The 15,029-nt window shown below is 36.3% G+C and overlaps 1 protein-coding gene across 2 annotated transcripts in view; it reads left to right on the forward strand.

The window, feature by feature from the left end:
• LOC111374622 (importin beta-like SAD2 homolog) overlaps window positions 1-14,936 on the forward strand; it is a 17,967-nt gene extending 3,031 nt beyond the window's left edge. The window contains exons 6-22 of one of the 2 annotated variants that reach the window (XM_022997324.1): window positions 397-581; window positions 688-861; window positions 7,482-7,627; window positions 7,731-7,854; window positions 7,942-8,122; window positions 8,340-8,499; window positions 8,592-8,633; window positions 8,725-8,843; window positions 8,926-9,124; window positions 9,583-9,714; window positions 11,522-11,625; window positions 11,733-11,912; window positions 12,918-13,057; window positions 13,147-13,286; window positions 13,444-13,592; window positions 13,949-14,072; window positions 14,166-14,936. In XM_022997324.1, the coding sequence (XP_022853092.1) occupies window positions 397-581; window positions 688-861; window positions 7,482-7,627; window positions 7,731-7,854; window positions 7,942-8,122; window positions 8,340-8,499; window positions 8,592-8,633; window positions 8,725-8,843; window positions 8,926-9,124; window positions 9,583-9,714; window positions 11,522-11,625; window positions 11,733-11,912; window positions 12,918-13,057; window positions 13,147-13,286; window positions 13,444-13,592; window positions 13,949-14,072; window positions 14,166-14,323 (2,457 nt within the window). In that variant the 3' untranslated portion in view covers window positions 14,324-14,936. The other variant, XR_002699167.1, reaches the window with a different exon arrangement.
• The last annotated feature ends 93 nt before the right edge of the window (window positions 14,937-15,029 follow it).

A 15,029-nucleotide genomic window follows, 5' to 3' on the forward strand; every position in this document is an offset into this window, starting at 1 on the left:
GGGTTATATTGAGCAGCATACAGTATCTTACTACTGCAGTTTGTTTTTCATGAAATTCATAAAGAAATGAACAATTTTACCAGAAAAGAATTCCGTGCTATTGCAAGCTTTGCCTCATTGTCAGTCTTTTTTTGATAAAACCTTAAATGCAACTAATTGTCATACATTATTATTATTATTTTTTGCAACTCAGTTTTTGATGGTTAATACTCTTGGGTTTTCATCTCTTCAAGAATCATATTTCATTGACACACTCACCACATAACTAATAATTATTCTTGAAAATTTCACTCAATTTTTTGCTGCCAGCTCAAAATAAGTTTGTAAATCTGGTTCCTGCAAAATAAAGTATTTCTTGTGTTAAACTTATTATAATTGTTATTCTGTGACTTTCAGTTGGAGATTCCAAAGCAGTTGTTTAATTCAACTGTGTTTAATGCGTGGATGGTTCTTTTCTTGAATATATTGGAGAGGCCTGTCCCATTAGAAGGCCAACCAGCTGATCCAGACCTGAGGAAATCATGGGGATGGTGGAAGGTGAAGAAGTGGATTGTCCACATATTAAACCGCCTTTATACGCGGTAGGTTTAATGGACATCTACTGGATTCTGTTCTTTTTAGGTGCATACTTTGGCCAAATATGACTCTGACTCTGACTTTCCGTTTTCTGTCTTTGCTTTATCTCAGCTTTGGAGACTCGAAACTTCAAAACCCAGATAACAAAGCTTTTGCACAAATGTTCCAGAGAAGTTATGCAGGAAAAATTTTGGAATGCCACCTAAATTTATTGAACATAATTCGTGTTGGTGGTTACTTACCCGACAGAGTAATCAATCTTATTTTGCAATATCTGAGTAACAGGTTGGTGCAATATGATAATTAGTTCTATTTCTTTGCAATGTTTTTATCATTTACTTCGTTTTGTATCATCTACCCCCTGGCCTTTGGTCTTATATGTATTTCTGTAGATGAAATAAGGAAAATCTGATTTCCAGTTTCTAAGGCCTTGTGATTCAAGTTGACTGACTCATAGTTATTGCCAATGACCTGATATATCTGTACTATAGAAAATGTGTCTCTGAGTTCACAGCTTGGTATAATTGGAACAATCAACTAGAGACGGTGTCTATTTAAATGAACAGCATCGATGTACCAGACAGTAGGCTTTGGGAACTAATAAGCTGATCACAAAGTCAGAATGATGTTTCCAGTTCACGAGACAGTGAGGGATTATGAATAACAAAAAATTTGAATGTTTACATCTTCTCTAGAAATGTAAAGAAAAATCTTAACTCCTTATCCTTATCCTTGACTTAGATTCTTTCCTTTTTTCTTTCTGTCTGCAATGACTTGATTATCTTTATTAAGCTTCAGCCGCACCCCAGTCAACTATTTCTATACTGTGTGTCACATTCATAGCAATGAGATCTCTTTTTCCATATATGTTACTTATCCATCTCCGTTCCCTTTTTGGTGATACTTAAAGGAGATCCTATATTTTCAAATGGTGTCTTAGAGTTTGTGGTAGGGTTTTTTCTTCTGTTGGTGTTCTTTATCTTACATTAGTTTTAATATCTCATGTTTGTCTTATGGTTGAATTTATTATCTTTCACATTGACTTTTTCTAGAACGTGGTTTGGTATCTTAGCTTAAATGTGACAAAAAAAGCATCTCACTGAATATCTTTCACATTTAGCCCCTTTTGATTTTGCTAAAAAACAGATTTTTAATAGATTTTGATTTGATAAAAGTTGATGAAATGTATTGTTGAAAAGTTTTGGGCCCCATGAAATTGTGTGGTTAAAATTAATTGTTGACTTTGACTTAGATTTGATGAGGACATCTACCTAGATTTATTTTTATTTAGTTGGACTCTTATTTTTTATTTTATTTTAATTGGACTATCATATAGTGGGCTTGGGCCCTTTTTCTTTAGGGTTTTGTTTTATTATTTAAACCTAGTTTGTCAAGTAATTGAGACAGTTTGATGATTATGATGAATTGAGATTGGTTATGGCGTCTCCTTCCTCTTCCTTTCCCTTTTTCCTTGAGTTTCTGCTGCTTCTTTGGTTTCTTGCCCTCTTTCTTACCGTTTTCTTATTCTATCCTGTATCAAATTTGATATCAGAGCCGAAACTTGGGTAATTCTTCTCCTACAATCCAAAATTTCTTCCTCACCCAAAATTTCTTCCCAGTTTCTTCCCGTTGGAACAACACAAATGAAAAGAATGTGGTAAAGGCAACAATTATGTTCTTCAATTTTCTATTCTAGTTGCAAAAAAAAAAAAAAAATGAAAAAAAAAAGTTCATCATACTGTTCACGGGTGCTATTCACACTCGAAAATTTTAGTTTAGCATTCTCATCAGTTTCTGAGGGAAAAAAAAGATTTTGCTGTCGTTTCAATTTGATTTGCTGTTGACACATGAATTAAATGTGCTCTATCAAACCCTAGCCCATCTCTCCAATTCACAAAACCAAATTACAACAGGCCCAAACCCAATAAATTCCAAGTCCAAACCCCAAAGCAGCCCAACTGAAACAATAAATCATCTCTAGCCTATAATTCAACCCATAATCGATGCCCATAATTAAACCCAAAGTAGCCCATATACCTCTACCATTTGCGAGATCGTCATAACCAATGTTTTAAAAACTGATTCGGACATCGACTCGGAAAAGAAAAAGGGCCAATGTCAAATGGTCGAACCGGGGTCCACCCGGGGTCAAACCAGATATCAAAATTAAATAAATAAATATTTCAACAAACTCTAAAATATTATAACAATAACAAATTTTTAAATTGTAGTATTACTGATTCAAAGTAAATATAAATCAATATTTGTCAATTAGATTTAAAGATTTATTATCCTATAATTTATTTTAAAACATCAAAAACTAACAATTGTTGTGTCTAAAATTTGCTTTGTTAAAATTGAAATTATTTGTGCTTTTGGGGCCAATATTTGTTTAATAGAAAGAAAAAATTGAATAATTATTAAATATATAAATTGCAAAGGATTTTACAACTTATCCCACATTGGAAGTTGAGAAAAACATTGCATGTCTCCTCTTTTAAAAACAACACTTGTACTTATCCTACATTGGAAGTTGAGGAAAACATTGCTTGTGTCTTCTCTTTTAAAAACAACACTTGTATTGGAAGGAAGGTAAAATTGGCAATGCTTGAGCTCATTTGTCAAAGTAATTATAATTTTATTATTATTTAAAAAAAAATCGGTAAAAACCATGATCGATTTTTCGGTTTCCTTCTAAAATGGCCTGTTCGACCGGTTATTTACTGGCTTTTTAATTTTCGGTTAATTTATTAGTGCCGGACCGGATTTGAGGCCGGTTTCCGATTTTTCTGGTTGAACCGGCTGGTCCGGTCCTGTTTTCAATTCAAAACATTGGTCATCACATCAAACCCAGCTACGCCGTCGACACCACATCACTACCTCTAGTTCCGGCACCCACCCCCTCCATTGCCGCCGCCTACCACCGCCTTTACTCCGCCACAAGCTGCCTATCGCCAATTGGAATTGTCCACCCATTAATCGACCACACCCATCGCCAATCGTCGTTACCACACCATCTCGGTTTCTTTTCGCCCTAGTCGTCGTCGACCACCACCACTAAGTTATCTATTGTACCCAAATGTGCCTCACATCTTCACCAAACCACCGTCGATTCATCGACTTCAGCTCATCACGACATACCACCACCAACATCCTTCAATAAATCACACTTAGTTTCTACATAATCAACATCAATATCGGCAATGACAACATAAGCTTACTGCCATCTTAACAAAACCACCATCACTACTATCCACAGTCCAAAATTGCCTTCTGTAACGGCCACCAACACACCACTCGACACACTACTCGTAAATCATAGTCAACAGTCGCTCATAGTCCCAAACAGCCAGCCATGGTCTCCAATTCATCATCTTCCCAACCATTCGCTACTAATTTCAAAGCCAAAGCATTGTCCATCTGCCACTTACAAATCATAGTCAAAGCAACCGCCTATCGCTGGCACACTCATGGCAACCGTCACGATCTATTGTGCAATTGATTATTAGTTATTATTGTAATCGTACCTCCAACCACAACAGAACCAGTGCCGAAACAGTATAAGTCACAATTCAACAGGAGTGAATTCTGAAGTGGAAGACCCTTGCAACGAGGGATAGAACAGAAGCATACTTGGGTCCCAAGCGTACCGAACTACATGGAGTTACTGTTTTTATCCATCCTTGGTTTACACTACTACTACATTTTAAAATTGCATTATTTAAATTCTTTGTGTTGTTGTTACCTTTATAATTTTAGCCTTAAATCCCACTTGATCGGAATTATTGAATTAATTGACTTACCATTGCTCCCCACTTATCAACGTGATTGGAGACTTTGACTAGTGTTTGACCATCGCTTTGTTATTTTACATGTACTAGCAATATTAGCTTGCTTTGGATTTATTTAATCCCAAAATTTAAAAAAAAAGGTTCAAGTTGTGATCTTCCATTGTTTGCACTTATTGTTCATTGATCTCATCATTGTACGTCATTTAGCTAGTAATACATTGCATGCAGTTGCGTAGTGGTTGTCTTGTCTCCTCTATTTCCAATACATTGACCATGAATCCATCCGAATTTAATGCACTCACTAGACAATTGGCGCAACTTGCCACTAGCCAGTAGTACCTACAAACTCAATTAGCGGCTGTCCAAATTGAGATGACTGTCACTCGTGAAAAGAGTAGAGATATAGTTGCTAGTCTGAATAATTTTAAGCACGATCGTAAGAATAGGGATTAGGTTCGTGAAAGAGAACGAGACCGTGGTCATCATGGTACTCATTCTCTTCCTCGTCATAAGGAGCGTTTTTTCAGAGACATTAAATTAGATACCCCTATTTTCGATAGTTGCTTAGATCATGAAATTTTTACCCAATGCAACACCCTTACATAAGGGAATCAGCTAGTACCTGAGTACATTGCTCAATTTGAGAAATTACGAATGAAATGTCACTTCGTTGAGGATGAGGTCCTGACTTTGAGTAGGTTTGTACAAGGTCTAAGAGATGAACTTAGGCGTGAGTTTTTCTTTCGAGATGCCACTACTCTTGATCACGCTTACTCTTTATCTCGGAACTACGAGTTACTTCTTAGTGCTCCATATAAAAGGCGTAGCCACCATCATTCACCCACTCATCAACGCCACCTTGTCATAAGTCTGTCATACGTCTATCATAAAGCCTTCCCCGTCTAATGTTCCTCCTATATCGATGCCACCTCCTGTTAACTCCCTTCTAGGACTTTCCCCATCTCTTGCTTCTCCTTTGTTGGAAAATAAGGGTCAAGATTTTGAAACTCTAATGACTCCCCCTCACTTGCAATGCTACAACTGTAAGGACTTTGGTTACAGTTCTCCCAAATGTCCTAGTCAAAAGTTAGTCATTGAAGGTCGAAGAATATAATAGATGAGCGATTAGAAGATCAAATCTATGAACCTAAACTTGAAGAATTTGATGATTTGGATGATAGTGAGAACACCTCCTTAGATAGTATTCAAACTTTTTCTATGAATCTAGTTATTGTACCCCTTATTCTCGATACGTCTCAGTCAAATGTTGTCTGTCACACTCTTATCTAATTCAAAGGTACTAATGATTTGTGTAATCATGTCATTTTCAAGGAAAATCTTGGGAATTGGGATTTGATCCTCCCAACAGTGAATATTACATATAACAATTTTGTGAGTCGGTTTATAAGTATGAATCTCTTTGAAGTTATCCATGGTCATGAACCTAAGAAAACTTTAGACCTCATTCCCATGTCCCTACATGCTAATGTGTCTACATCAGTTGAGGTAGTTGTATCATATCTTTATAACTTGCATATTGAGATCAATAAACAACTTGAAGCAAGTAATCTATTATATGAACTTCAAGCTGATTTATATAAGTGAAATTTTGAATTTAATATTGGGGATTATGTTATATTGCAAGCTTGTAGTGCTGGTTCTTATGAAATTTTAAAGCATGTTGGTTCAAATACACGTATTATTGATCTTTTCTCACATTTTGGCCACCGTTCCATTTTAATTGTTAAGGACTTTGTTGCTTACAAAGGCTATTTTAACCCCTCTTATGATCATTTTCTACCTCCACATAGGAATTCCTACATTGAGTCTTTTGCTATATCTACTCCAATATCACCTATCACAGCACACAAAGACAGGATACATGCTATTTTAGATAATCAGGTTGTGTTGTCGAATGATAGAGAAAATCAGTGCTTTCTAGTTCATTAAGTGGATCGACTTGATTCTGATGGTACATGGATCCCCAGAAAAAGACTTCAACAACATGATCCAAATTCGTTGGAGCTTTATAGGAGCTAGCAAGATCTTTCTTTATTCAGTTCATCTTGGTCAGATCATATTCTTGGGAATAAGAGTTTTCATTACTATCAATCATGGAATTTCGATATTTGGTTCGTCAGAAAGATTGTCCTCCGCAGCATGACGTAAAGCATTTTGGGTATCAGATCGACAACAGTATTTTGGGATTTAACAACTCGACCCCGTTGAGTTTTCTCCCAATTCGGGAGAGTTGATGAGGACATCTACCTAGATTTATTTTTATTTAGTTGGACTCTTTATTTATTTATTTATTTGGACTATTATTTAGTGGGCTTGGACCCTTTCTCTTTAGGGTTTTGTTTTATTATTTAAACCTAGTTTGCCATGTAATTGAGACAGTTTGATGATTATGATGAATTGAGATTGATTGTGACGTCTCCTTCCTCTTCCCCCCCTCCCCTTGAATTTCTCCTTCTTTTTCAGTTTCTCCCTCCATTCTCTTGGTTCTCTCCCTCTTTCTTGCTGTTTTCTTATTCTATCCTGCATCAAGATTTCTATCAACTTTTTTAGCTAAACCAAACTGGGGGCTTAATGGAGAAAAAAATCCTTTTGCAGATGTATCATCTGAAATAAGATGTAACCTTTTGACGTTCTGCATAAAACTTGTATGCATGCACCAAAAACCTACTATAAAATAAATTTCCATTTTATCCATTGTAACATTAATATTTTGGTAGCGAAAGAGTCTAGCAGTATGCACATCTGTAAGTTAGTGCTGTCCTCTTTCCCTCTTCTCGAATTAGACATTTATTCTGTGACTTATGGGAGGGAAATGTTCTTGTTGTTAGGATATAGTAGGAGAGGATGATTTTGAACATTCTGCAAATGATAGAAAATTCAAATCTTTTTCGAGATTGGACATTCTGCTGAAGGACTGTTGATGTCATATCTTATGTGTAATACCATGTTTCCGTTGAATCTTCTTTTGAAAGCCACCTCTGGCTGCATCAGCTCCATTTTCGATAATGATATTTGTACTGCTTCAAGTATGATGATTTGATTGTGACATTTAGCCAATGCTCTTGGTCTGATTCAGTTTTATCTATCATACAGTGTCTCAAAAAATAATATGTACAGTCAGCTACAACCAGGTCTTGATGTTGTTCTGTTTGAGATCATCTTTCCACTCATGTGCTTCAATGACAATGATCAAAAGCTCTGGGATGAAGATCCACATGAGTATGTGAGGAAGGGATATGGTGTGTCTCAGCTTTTGGTTTTTGATTGAACTTAGTGATATTTCTGGTGCTTCGTCATCCCAAACTGTGTTGAGTATTTCATCTACTTATTATGTTGCTACAGATATAATTGAGGACTTATATAGTCCTAGGACTGCTGCGATGGATTTTGTGAGTGAGTTGGTTAGAAGGCGTGGGAAAGAGAATCTTCAAAAATTCATATTATTCATTGTGGAGATTTTTAAGAGGTACATGTCACCCAGTGAATCCTTTACGTCAGTTTTCATACCATGAGATCTCTGAACGATGATCAACCTCCTTTTCTCTACCTATAGATATGATGAGGCACCAGTTGAATACAAGCCCTATAGGCAAAAGGATGGTGCCCTTCTAGCTATTGGTGCATTGTGTGATAAATTGAAGCAGACCGAGCCTTACAAGTCGGAGCTTGAGCGTATGCTTTTTCAGCATGTGTTCCCTGAATTCAGCAGTCCTGTGGGGCATCTTAGAGCCAAGGTGTGTTACTTCATATTGCTTCAATCTCTTATTTGATTACCCGTTGGAGTGCTATATTACTTGCCAAACCTTTCTGCTACCGTATATCAGTGAAGCATTTTGCTAGACACAGATTTCTTTTTCCGTATGTATACTTGAGTTCCTTGTTTCATACGTCTTTCTTGAGTTATGAGCTTACACTTTTGTGCCCTTCTTGCTCCAACCTTTTGGATATTAGGCAGCATGGGTTGCAGGGCAATATGCATATGTTAACTTCTCAGATCCAAATAACTTCCGTAAAGCATTGCACAATGTTGTTGCCGGGATGCGTGATCCAGAACTTCCTGTTCGTGTTGATTCTGTTTTTGCTTTGCGCTCTTTTGTTGAAGCCTGTGAAGGTTCATTTTTCTGGGAATCATTTGTAATTTGTATCTACCATGTAACTTGAAAGTGGATGCTCATCCAATGTCTCCGTAATTTTCTTGTGCAGATTTGGGTGAAATTCGACCTATTCTTCCCCAGTTACTTGATGGTATGTAATTTGCCGAAGTCATACTCTTATTACTCTTTATCAAGCAGCAGCCTTCTTATTGAATATACTTTCGTTCTGAAATCCTATTTAGAGTTCTTCAAACTTATGAATGAAGTTGAGAATGAAGATCTTGTATTTACTCTTGAGACAATAGTGGACAAGTTTGGAGAAGAAATGGCTCCTTATGCTCTTGGATTATGCCAGAATTTGGTGAGACCAGGATTGTTAATCTTCTGAAAACCCTTTTTTTTCCTGAATCTGTCCTATCCACTGAATCATGTATGATTTATAGGCTGATGCATTTTGGAAGTGTATGAACACTGCTGAAGCAGATGAAGAAGGTGATGATCCTGGTGCTTTAGCAGCTGTTGGTTGTTTGCGTGCAATAAGCACAATCCTTGAGTCAGTCAGCAGGCTCCCTCATCTATTTGTACACATTGAACCAACTCTACTTCCTATAATGCGTAGGATGCTGACAAGTGATGGACAAGGTACTTCTCCTTTTTGACATTACTAATCATCTTGTTGAGGACATTATTGATACCATATGATTTATACCATCTACCCTACATTCAATTTCCCCTATGAGTTACATAACAAAGATGCAAGTATTGAGTTCTCATAAAAAGGACGATGTGAAATGAAAGATACTTACTTCATTGTTTCAAATATAAGTGGTGGCTATTAATTTGTCCAACACAGATGTATAGTTGCTTTCAGTTGAACTACTATTGTACCCGGAAATGAATCAAGATATCTTCACATTGACTTAGAATGTTTCTCATCCTAATGAAAACTTGGGAGAGATTTTCCTTGGGTGCGGGTAATGAAGGGAATGTATTCGTCTTAAAGGGATTAATGTAACACAAAAAGTCATATAGCTTGTTGGAAAATTCTGTTGTTGGATGAATTTTTATGGATCCCTTCTTAAAAATGCATGATTTTGCAGAGGTCTATGAGGAAGTTTTGGAGATAGTGTCATATATGACATTTTTCTCCCCAACAATATCCATGGACATGTGGAGTCTTTGGCCGTTGATGATGGAAGCTTTGGCTGATTGGGCAATTGATTTCTTTCAAAGTATGTACCTCTGCAAGTACTCCATAAGTTTTATTATTGTTTCCTTCAGATTAATTTATCTGTGAACTAGTTTTCCAAACCTGTTGATTGACTGAAGGAATCATGCTTGGTTTCTGAGTTAGTTTAAGTTCTATTAATAACAGTGTGTGCATAGGCTTTTTAATGGGTAAAATCATTTATTAAAAAGGAAAATTCTGATTTCTTGTTATTTACTTCTGCCGTTCGGAAGGAGCAATTTTTAAAAGTAATCTTATTGATTATATATGATTCCTAGTGCTGATTGTTGGTCGCCTACGAACTGACATTTCTGTCTAGTAAAGTAATAATTTCCTTCCAAGTCCTTTCCCATTAGTCATTTTTTTATATGCATATAATGTTTTGGTATGTTTACCAATATCTTCTAAAGTTTGTTGTTTCCTGTGTACTTGTTCCAGTGTATAAAATGCTCTATTAAGTACCTATGTGACATGAAAGAGTGTGACCTCAATGTAAATCAATAAAATAATTAACAAATGTAAAAAAATAAAAATAAAAATAAAAATAAAAATAAAAATTGTGCTTATGATAAACCATGAACCATCTCGAAGATTCATAACAAAACAATTTACAAAATTAAGTTTAACTTGCTAACTTTAAATAGATCTACGGAGTAGCATATATTAAATCGTGAAATTAAAGATGACATAACAAAATTGTAATAAATAACTGCTTCTCTATCTAGAACTAAAAATCTCTAAAAGTCTTTTATACACTACTCATAGAATCTCTTTTTAGGAGAATGGTCGGTACATTTGATTATTCTATTCTTGTTAGTATCAATTTTGTTAGTATCGTCTGTGTATTGTAGTTTTCTACTTTTGGTAATTTTGAGTAACTTATTTTGTGCTATTAATTAGCAGTTTTATTAAGCCATAATATGTGAACTTAGGTGGTTGTAATTTGCTTACTCTAGAAGGGTCAAATATAACTCCACTTTATCAAGTTTCTTCGCAGTCTTTTTCCTCTTCTTCCGCTTGCAATGTTTCAATCCCCTTCCGTATGTAGACATCATAAAGAAATGAAGAACGCCTAGCAAACAAGAAAATATGGAGACAAGGAAAACCAAAATACAGAGACAAGAAAGGAAACTATAGAAAGAAAAAAGGGAAGTTATGTGTTGTAGGTGCCTTATCTCTGACTGTCTGCCACTGAAAATTGCAACTTCACTTTGGAGAGGAGTTTATTGCATTTCAGTTGTATGGGGCTAGGGCTGCTTGAGTCGCTTGCTCTAGTCTCGTCCCCAATTCTTTCTTTTCAAATTTTTATCGCTGATTTGTGTTTAAATTACCCTAGGAAACCTTTAAAACATTCTAGGCTGTAGAAACAATCTAAAAGCCGAAGTAATAACGAAAAACCTGGAGAAGGCCACGCACTTAAGTGAACACCTTACCAGCTAATAGGATTATTCTTTGAGGGGGTATGCTTCAGTAAGATGATGAGTAAATTTTCAAGTTCTCAATAAAAGGCTCTTGCAAGGTGGGCCACAAGTAGGAAGCCTCAAGTTCCTTAAAAAAAAGTACTTGCTAATGTATTTAACTCAATCTTACGCTTTTCTTCATGTGTCCGTTCTCTTTGGAGCATCTTTTTATGTTTGAATTACCTTCAGTGGTCTGAAACATTTTTATCACTATTTTTTCATGGAAATCGAAGTTAATTTTTTTACTTAAAAATTCTTTTCCTGTATTATTAGGGGCTAATTGGTAGTGACTTATTGAAACAGCTTTTATGAACTTCTCATGTCCCCATGGTTCTTGTGGATTTTTCACAGATATATTGGTGCCATTAGATAACTATATATCTAGAAGCACAGTGCACTTTCTCACATGCAAGGAACCAGACTACCAGCAGAGCCTTTGGAACATGATTTCATTTGTGAGTTTATTCCATCTTTACCAAAGAATAGCCTCTGACCAAGTATGTGAAAAGAAGATAGATAATGGTTTTTAAATTTAATTTCATATATTTTTAAAATCTTGTAGATAATGGGCGATAAAAATTTGGAGGATGGTGATATTGAGCCGGCACCTAAACTCATTCAAGTGGTATTTCAGAACTGTAGGGGGCAGGTTGATCACTGGGTTGAGCCTTACATTAGAATCACTGTGGAGCGACTGCGTCGCACAGAGAAACCTTATCTCAAGTGTCTCTTGATGGAAGTGGTAAGAAATTTTGATTTTTCTCTGTGAAACATTTTCTAGTCTGTCAAGGATCGCATCCTAATAATAAGTGTGATACTGTTTGGAAATGGGGTATATTTTATCTCATTAAAAAACTATTAGCATTTAAGCTCTACTCTCTTCGGAAACATATTTGATTTCGTTTTGGTCATCATCAACTTGAACTTAATGTTGTGTGGACACATGGTAGCATGACACACGGGTAGCATGCCAATTTACCTTTCTCTTCATTCTTTTACTACTACTACTATTATGACTGAGCAACACACGGCGAAGGAATTTAGAAGGTATTTATTCATATATGTTCCCATCTTTAGAATTGTTCTACCCTCCTGATTATACCTTTTTAGGATAGTTTTTTCATTTCTTCATTCTTGTTTTCTCTCTGTGTACGTGCTTGAGTGTGACGGGATTCAGGGAGTCAATTTGTTTTAGCTGTAGAGTTCTGCTAGATGTCTTTGGACTTTCTTGTTCATTTTTGCATTCACATCTGATTAAGGTGATTTTATTTATTAAAATGTAATATAGTTCAGCGTGAATCATGATGGGATAGACTGCTGGTGAAAGGCTACCTTTCAACTGGGAGATGGTCGACCACTTTGTGGTTTAGGCTGTGGCAGCAATAAATAATTCCTTTTCCCCCTTTCTATTGCGTTGTTTTTATATCTGGCTCAATATTAATTGTGATTTTCAAAATATAGGATATGCTATTTTTCGTTCCAGTGAGATTGTTTTCAAAGAATCTTCACGCACTATAGGTTTACCATAGTTTTTTGTACTGCCCACACTGAATACTTTTAACATATCGTTGCAAAGTTCACTAACTAGGTGCATTCATTAACTGAGTGTGTAGCTGCCATCATTGATGGCTACTTGTTTGCTTCATTTTTCATTCTTTTAGTTGTCAGGGTCATTAATAGAGAGAGATTGCTTGTCAAGCATTGAAAAATGAGGCCTGACCATTTCATGATCAATTCCTTTCTTCAGGTTGCTGATGCTCTGTATTATAATGCACGCTTAGCGCTCAATGTTCTGCAAAAGCTTAACATTGCAACAGAAGTGTTTAATCTTTGGTTCCAAATGTTGGAACAGACTAAAAAAAGTGGAGCACGGGCTAATTTTAAAAAGTATGCACTTCTTCAGGTTTCTTTCTATTTTCCCTCCATCTCCTGCCAGAGAGGCTTGCTTAAGGATTCATGTCATGTCGATGTTGCAGGGAACAAGATAAAAAGGTTTGCTGCTTGGGCTTAACGTCATTGATCTCTCTCCCTGCCGATCAGTTGCCAGGAGAGGCGTTGGAGCGTGTTTTCAAGTCTACTCTTGACCTGCTTGTTGCCTATAAGGATCAAGTAGCAGGTTGTTTCATTTATTCACCTTAATCTCTTGCTAATTTTCTGTTATTTTACCAAAATGAATGCCTATACACATTACCCAGTTGCTCATTCTTGCATCTTATGTTCTCTTATGTGCTTATTTATTATATTATTATTATTAATTTTTTTTGTGTATGCAGAGGCTGCAAAAGGGGCTGAAGATGAAAACGATATGGATAATTTTCTAAGCGACGATGAGGATGAGGAAGGTGATGAGTTTGACAAAGAAATGGGGGTTGATGATGAGGATGAAGCTGACAGCCTTAAACTTGAAAAATTGGCATCTCGGGTGGGTTTTACTTAAATGAAATTATTCTACGATCTTATTAAAGAGAGGATGCAAATTATATCTGGTTATTCAGGTAAAAGAAATCAACCAGTTTATTCCTGAAATAAGCAAAATATACCAAAAAACTAGAGAGAAGCGACTATTTTGTCTATTCTTACCTTAAGGCTATTAATACTGCCAAGCTTTAATTAAAATGGAGTTAGGCGTTAAATAGAAGCGACTTAAGAATGTTAGATTTTCTGTTTGATGTTATCGTGCATATGTATGCATTTGATTGTCTGCTTTTTCAACTTTTTGTCAGAAATGATTGTGTTGTGTTAAAAATTTTCGACCACAGCTAATAGTTGGAGTTGCAGGCTAAGTCATTCCGCCCGACTGAGTCAGATGATGAAACGGATGACGATTTTAGTGATGATGAAGAGTTGCAATCACCCATTGATGATGTTGACCCTTTTGTTTTCTTTGTAGATATTATTAAAGGTAAAATGCTGGCACCTTTTGCTACTTCTTACCGACACTCATTTTCTTACCTTCGAGCTATTTTCTCATCTGCACACCTTGTTTCTTGTTTAGCTTTGCAAGCATCCGATCCATTGAGGTTTCAGAACCTCACACAGAGACTCGATTTCCGTTATCAAGGGCTTGCAAATGGCGTTGCTCATCACGCTGAGCAGAGAAGAGCCGAGATTGAAAAACTAAAACTGGAGAAGGCTGCATCCGCTGCTTCATGATTTCAGATTGCTTGATTGCTAGAATAAGTCTGGCTTTGCAGTCTGTCTGTGTTCTTTGGTTTATTCTAATAATGGCACAGAACACCAAGAGTTGTTGCAAGTTTTGGAGTTTCGGTTGGGTTTTGTCTACATGGTCATTCAGGTCGCGGTGTGCATTGCAGTTCCCAAAGATGAGCTCATCCGATGCAGGGAACTCAATTTGATGCCCATTTTTTCCTGATTGTGGGTTCGAATGAGTCAAGTCTCATGAACGATTCTTCTACATCAGAAGATACCTGTTCTCGGTGCGCTTCTTTTTGCAGTTGTACCATTTTTATACGGATTAGAGTCTCATGTCAAAGTAAACAAGGTAAATTTGCTAGCAACCCCTCTACTTGGTTTAGATGGAGGGTAAATTCATGCAGTATTCATTATGTAATTTAGTAGGCATTTGATGACCCTTTTTTTTTGAAATTTTTTGGGTTGTGATGCGTCCTAAATTGTCTATGGACATACATGCACGTGGTCTCCAGACGTCACATAAATAATGTCTGGGTTTAGGGAGATTTTCGGAATGGAACACTGCTCGTATATTTTTACATGTTCATTATTTTTGGGGAGAAATTGCATTCTTTACTACACTGTACATCACGTGGCTTGTTCTTCCTATGGTTTGAGAATGGACCGGGACAAATGACGCGGAAATCTAACGGACATGTTTGACATG

This window comes from Olea europaea, unplaced genomic scaffold (genome assembly GCF_002742605.1).
Source record: "Olea europaea var. sylvestris unplaced genomic scaffold, O_europaea_v1 scaffold1266, whole genome shotgun sequence".
In the NCBI taxonomy this organism is placed as follows: domain Eukaryota; kingdom Viridiplantae; phylum Streptophyta; class Magnoliopsida; order Lamiales; family Oleaceae; genus Olea; species Olea europaea.